Source organism: Tupaia chinensis, unplaced genomic scaffold (genome assembly GCF_000334495.1).
Source record: "Tupaia chinensis unplaced genomic scaffold, TupChi_1.0 Scaffold144018_1, whole genome shotgun sequence".
Lineage (NCBI taxonomy): Eukaryota > Metazoa > Chordata > Mammalia > Scandentia > Tupaiidae > Tupaia > Tupaia belangeri.
The window spans coordinates 135,119-142,166 of record NW_006203870.1 but is presented as its reverse complement, the minus strand read 5'-3'; the positions used below and the strand labels follow the sequence as shown (position 1 = coordinate 142,166).

Below are 7,048 nucleotides of genomic sequence, written 5' to 3'. Positions count from 1 at the left end.
ATGACTCTATCTACTTAATGCATCTCTGATTTGGCTCATGTCTCCTTTGTTGTAACATGATTGTATTTTTATCATGAAGTAGTCAATGTTCTAAGTATCACATTCATTAACATATGATTATATAAAATATTAATATTGATAAGGATGGTATTTTTATGTTTTCAGATAAGGAAGCTAAAGTACTAAAGGATGTTGCTATTTCCTATAATCAAAAAAGACAGTAAGTTAACAGTAAAACTCCAAAGTGAGGCAGCATGTTCATGAACACAAAATGATAACAATTGTCTTCATGGTTATGTGGAGCCTCTGCTGAGTTCCTCTCACCACGCTTTCTCAGGTTTGCTACTCAATTTTCCTTCCTACCTCCTCTCCCTCTCTCTCTTCTATCCTTCTGTCCTTTCTTCTTTCTCTTCTTTCCTTCTTCCCTCCTCCTTCACTCCCTCCTTGTCAAGCATCATGGTACTAGAGGAAGGAAACCAGAACTCTGTGAGCACGTTCATTCTGTTGGGTTTCACAGACTATCCACACCTCCAGGCTCCCCTCTTCCTGGTGTTCTTGATTATCTACACAGTCACTCTGGTTGGAAATTTTGGCTTAATTATAGTAACCAGGATCAATCCTAAACTTCATACCCCCATGTACTTTTTCCTTAGCCACCTGGCTTTTTTAGATATTTGTTACTCCAGTGTGTTTATACCTAGACTGTTGAAAATCTTGGTTGTGGATGACAGAAGTATCTCCTTCAAAGGATGCATGATACAGTTTTTTTTTGTTTGTGCATTTGTAATTACAGAAATGTTCATGTTAGCAGTGATGGCCTATGACCGGTTTGTGGCTGTTTGTAACCCCTTGCTCTACACTATTGCAATGTCTCGCAAGCTCTGTGCTGTCCTCGTAGCTGGGACCTATTTATGGGGTGCACTCTGTTCCACGACAATCACATATTCTCTTTTGGAGCTATCCTACTGCGGACCTAACATCATCAATCACTTTGGCTGTGAGTACTCTGCCATCCTCTCCCTGTCTTGCTCTGATCCTATCTTCAGCCAGCTGGTTTGTCTAGCCATTTCTATTTTCAATGAGACTTGCAGCCTATTGATCATTCTGGCCTCCTATGTCTTCATAATCATCACTATCATCAGGATGCCCTCTACAGGTGGACTCCGTAAGGTCTTCTCTACTTGTTCCTCTCACCTGACTGCTATTTCCATCTTCCATGGGATCATCCTCCTTCTCTACTGTGTGCCCAACTCTAAAAGCTCATGGCTCTTCATCAAAGTAGCTACTGTGCTTTTTACAGTCATGATCCCCATGCTGAATCCCCTCATCTACAGCCTTAGGAACAAAGATGTGAAAGAGACAGTCAAGAGATTAATCAACTCCAAACTATATTCTCACTCCATGTAATTCAAATAAAAATACATGTATTTATGTCATAACTACTATATAGTCTATGTATTGTGTACATTGTTGATGGTAGTTGTGCTTTATTTAATTGCATATATCATCATACTTTAAAATCAATACCTTTCCGTGTTCAGGATGTCTAACAAGTATCTCTGGTTGAATGAAGATACAATGCATTCTATTTTCTTTTGTCTCAGTTGATTTTGGAAAAAAAATATATCTCAGTGCCTCCCTTGGAAATTATAGAAGTAAGCAGAAAGAAAAAGAAATTTATATTTTGGAACTCACTAGTTATGTCATGATTAAATTTTAAATTGTGCTTAATAAAATTGATGCAAACATTGATATGAACTGCCTTCAATGGTTCTATACTCAAAGTATTTTTTATTTTTTTTGGAGAGGTTTTTTTCGCTTAGGGCATGTGCGCTCGCCAAACAGACAGAGAGAGACATAGAGACAGAAAGCGAGAAATCACCCCCCAGGGGGGATGGTCATGCCGTAACTCCTTCTCCTCCATTCTCCTCTTGGGATCTTGAGCATGCATGCACATGCGCCTGGCATGAGTTCTAAGCCACCGGGTCCAAGACGCGAGCCACAGTCGACTACGTGGGAGTCCAGCAACATAGCCATTATGCTAACTGCTGGTTCCCTATACTCAAAGTCTTTATAACCAATCCACTTGATTTGGAAATTTCTATAAAACACAACTTTTTCTTTTACCTTAAAACTTTAAAGATAAACTGGGGACTTTGGCATTTTCATGATGAAAAATATTATTTGACTTTGAGCAAGTAGTTTCTGAAAATATTAGCTACTACATATGTGCATTGTACATTTTTTGAGTATCAGCGAAATACAATTTTAAAAAAAGTTGTTGAAATAATGTTGAACAATAAGAAACAAATACTAATATCCATTACAGAGTGATAGAAACATCAAGTTCAGTCACATGTACTTTTTTTGTGTTATTATCTGTTGAAGATATATTTTTTTAATTTTTTAATTTTTATTTTTTATTATCATCATAATCTTCTTTATATTACATTGGATTACATATAACTTTATAGTGTATTACATTGTTTTTTCAAAAGGGAATGCCATGCATGTCAGTCAGTACAGAGACATTAATCTCCCCACTTCAACATTCAATATCTTTTCTATGTTTTCCCCAATCATTATTTTTATTATTCTAAGTGTTTTTTAAAACAATCAGTCACTATTTCTCATTTTGCTTGTAAAAATACTTTGCCCATCATGAAATACTTCTCAGACCAATCCATTTGAGAATACTATACATGTCATCATCAACAGTTAATAAGCCATATCTGTTTCTCACTAACGTCCTGCCTCTCTATTGTTCACTTGCTATCTTTCTCTGTCCTCTTCTCTTCACCTCCCCCATTCCACACTGTCCTATTCTCATTAAGTACTTTTTGATCACCATTCTCACAGTAACTGCATGCATCCCACAAGTTCTCTCCCTATGAGTACATGATACCCACATCTCTTCAGTCACTCAGACAAAATATAAGCCATTATGCACTATTGCATAATGACTAAACAAACATCTGTCTGTAGCTCATGTTGTTTTTATCTCCAAAATAAATCTTCTATTCGTGTCTTTGCTGCCTGACTCACCATTGTGTTTAAGTCAGGCTTCAGCAGTTCATACACAAGTAGCCTACTTCATGTTTTAACCTTATATAAACCATGAAAACTATCTGCTATTTAAAAAAAAAAAAATAAATTCAGCCTTGCTCTTCTAGTTAGATTTTTCTAGTTTTCACTTCCATTTCCAAAGATGACCTAACTCATTGTAAAATATGCTATTTTCTTAAGCCTCTCATATCCTCTTAATCTTGAAGTGTACTGAATATTTTCTAAATACTCACATACAGCCCATGTAGATCAACCAAGAGAACCAGCATTCCACAAGCCAAATATCAGTCCCATTCTTTCTCTCCCAGAATAGCCAAAAGATTGACCTCTATCATAATGATGCACTTGTTCTTCCATGTAGGTTAACTATTTGATTATACCGCTCAAGAAATTGAAATAAGCATTCTCTTTGCAAAACATGATTTAATGAAGGAAATTGCACAGTATGTATTCCATGTATTACTTTTAAAAATGATAATATAAATTTATAAACCATTCATTTTTCATGTATTTATTCAATTTTATTCCCATTTAAATTACATTCCAGCATTTTTCTTTAATTCAATCTACTATGGAAGAAATATTACATTCCAGCATTTTTCTTTAATTCAATCTTCAATGGAAGACATTTGAGATATTATTGTTTTTGGCACATATATACATATATATATATATATACACACACACATATATATATATATACACCATTGCACTACACAAAAGGAATTTTAGAATGTGGTTCATAGGTACATTGTGTGTTTATTTAACTCTCAATTTTTCAAAGAGACTTTGCTGATTTATACTCCTAAGAGCAATATTTGAAAGCTTCAAATTTATAATCCAGGGACTAGCAGTTAGCGTAATGGCTATGTCGCTGAACTCCCATGTAGTTGACCACGGTTCATGTCCTGGACCTGGTGACTTGAAACTCACTCCAGGAGCATGTGCGTTTGTGCCCAAGATCCTAAGAGGAGAATGGAGGAGAAGAGACTGTGGTGTAGCTATCCCCTCTGGGGGGTGATTTCTCACTTTCTGTCTCTCTGTCTCTCTCTGTCTTTCTGGCGAGCGTACATGCTCTATAGCAAAAACTTCTACAAAAAAAATGTATAATCCATTCTTCACCAGTGTTTAACATTATCATTCTTCATATTTTTCAGATTTTTTACTTATTTATTCAACATAAAATATTTTATTGTAGCTTTAACTTGAATATTGATGGTTACTGAGATAGGGCACATTTAATATACTTACAAATTTTTATTTTCCTAAACTGCCTTTGCTTACCATTTTTCCAAACATGTTTTGAATTACTTGTCTTTATTTGAAAATGTCTTGTATATTAAGTATGATAGCCTTGTGCTAGCTATTTACCTTAAAAATATTTTCCTACTTTTGACTGTGTTTTTTTATTTAGTGTCCTTAGATAAAGAACAAGTTTGAATTTGAACTTAGCGAAATGTAGTACATTTCTAATGATTTTTGTAATTGTTTAAGTTCACACAGGTTGAACATTCCTAATCTGAAAATCTAAAATCCAAAGTGCTCCAAAATTCAAAACTTTTGAGTGACAACATAATGACATGAGTGGAAAATTTCTCCTCTGACCTCATGTAACAGGTCAGTCAAAATTGCTACAGTGCAAAAATGTTGTGTAGAATATATCTTATGTCTACAAGATTGTGTTTAGATTTAGGTTAGACCCTAAGATATCTTATTATGTATTTCTTTTTTTAAATTTTTTTCTTATTATGTATTTCTAAGTATTCCAAAATCTGAAAAAAATTTTAACATCTGAAACATTTCTGGTCCCAAGCATTTCAGATAAGTGACAACACAACCACAAAGTATTTAATCTACCCTTGAGGTCAGGAGGACATCCTTCTATATTGCATATGAGATTATCTACTGTTCTTCATATTTAATTCTGTGAATTACTTCCAATTCATTTTTGTGGATGATATGTCATCTGGATTTATGATAGATTGTTTTATCTGTTCACAATATTTATTCTCTCATCTTTCTTGTGCTTTCCTTTAGTGAGAAAGACTAATTTCATCTGAATTTCTTCAAACAATAAAAACTGAGTGAATCTGTTGTAAAGTACATTATAGAAAAGCTTTAAATGCCTCTGCATGGTGTGAATCTTTTCTTCCTGAGCTTATGGCTTCTAGCTGGAGAAGAGCAAATGGCAAATAGGGAATGTTCCTTCAACCTGGGTCCTGGAATGAGAATGCATGGGAAGTTGAGTTAAGCTTAGCAAAAGCCCCACAACCCTATTATAACAGAACTGCAGTCAACACTGACATTCCTTTGTATAAGTTATCGTTATCTATCTGTTATCTAATGTTATATTCCATTGTCACATGTTAGTTACTCAAAAAAATTATTTTATTACTGCTCTGAAATACCCACTTTGTTATAGGGGAAGTGTTCATATACATATACGTGCTTATCAGTGTCAGCTTTAGCTGCTGTTACAATAATTCTTTGTTTTTAAAGAATTATTTAATTATACTTATTATTATTATTTTTAAAAATATGCCATGTGTCTCTCACCAGAGAATGACACAGGGAGAGAAAGTGAGAAAGCAAATTTTAGATCCAAGATTCAAACCACTGTCAGCCATGTGGGAGTCCAGCACCTTAATCACCATGGGACCTGCTGATCCCGCTTTAGTAATTGTTAAAAATCATCCACAGTCAATGGCTTAAAAGATTGAGTACTTTTTTTATGAGAATAAGAGAACTTTGCTTCATGCCACATTTCTGTAGGTATGAATTGCTCTACTTGTCTTTCATCATCTTTAAACTAATTGGCTATCAATTTAATGAAAAGGTCAGAAAACCAATAGACAAAGTAGCAATGTTCACCTTCTTTTAAAGCCTAGGCTAAGAGCTCTAACACTTTCTCTTCTGCCATCATGTTAATGACCATGTCACCATGATAGAGTTCAACTCAAAAGCAAAAAATATATTCCACCACGTGTGGTGAAAAAGGAACAACTCCTACACCATTGGTAGGAATGTAAAGTGGTTCAGCCACTGTGGAGAACAATATGGAGGTTCCTTAAAGATCGACAAATAGAACTACCTTTTGATCTAGCAATCCCACTTCTGGATATCTACCCAAAGGACAGGAGAATACTCAGTCAGAAAAGCACTTGCACATCAATGTTTATTGCAGCATTATTCATGATCGCTAAGACATGGAACCAACCCAAATGTCTACAAACTGATGAGTGGATTGAAAAAGTGTGGCACAATATACTCTATGGAATGGAATACTCCTCAGCCATAAAAAAACAACAAGACCACAGCATTTGATAGAAAGTGGTCAGATATGGAGAATCTATTGCTGAGTGAAGCAACTCAGGATATGAAAGAAAGATATTGCATGTTTCTACTTAATATATATCAACTATTTGCATTTTATGGTAGAGATCTAAATATTGGAGGCATAAAAGCTGTGAAAATAGTTAGCAATGATGAAGATGGTGTAGAAAGGGGCAGGAGAAGATAATATTATGGTGAAGGATAGCAAGAGAACAAATAGAGAGGTATGGAGGAGTCCGACCCGGTGAGGCCCCAGGATCTGTCTGACGCCCCACCTTGACCTTTGAGCTCTGCTTCCAGTCGGATCAACACGTTGGCAAGGCCACTGTTGTGCGCACGCCCCCCCCTCACCTTGGAACAAAACTTGGGTCACTTAGCATGTCAGCAAGGCTGTTTGCTATTTGCTCTAGAAACTGTGGCAGCCTTACTGGGAAGTGACCCCCCTCTGACTCCCCCATATACTACTATAAAAGAATTGCATAGCTCTCTTATACATCCTGAGTGTACAAATAAAATCTTCCAGGAAGTCCCCCGACCGCTCCCCTTTGCTTTGATCACTTACTATTAATTACAATGCTTTATCTCCATGGTCACAATAGAGGGTGGGCTGAAGTTCTTTCTAGGCAGAAGTAATCTTGACCTTTGGAAG

General features: G+C 35.7%; 1 protein-coding gene across 1 annotated transcript; it reads left to right on the top strand.

Annotated features, from left to right (window-relative positions):
* Window positions 1-456: 456 nt before the first annotated feature.
* On the top strand, window positions 457-1,407 carry LOC102502945 (olfactory receptor 5D18). The gene has a single exon (XM_006165754.1). It carries the CDS (start codon window positions 457-459, stop codon window positions 1,405-1,407), a length of 951 nt encoding a protein of 316 aa, XP_006165816.1.
* The last annotated feature ends 5,641 nt before the right edge of the window (window positions 1,408-7,048 follow it).

Coding starts and splice junctions, on each gene's coding strand:
- LOC102502945 (XM_006165754.1), top strand. CDS start 457: ATGGTACTAGAGGAAGGAAACCAGAACTCTGTGAGCACGTTCATTCTG.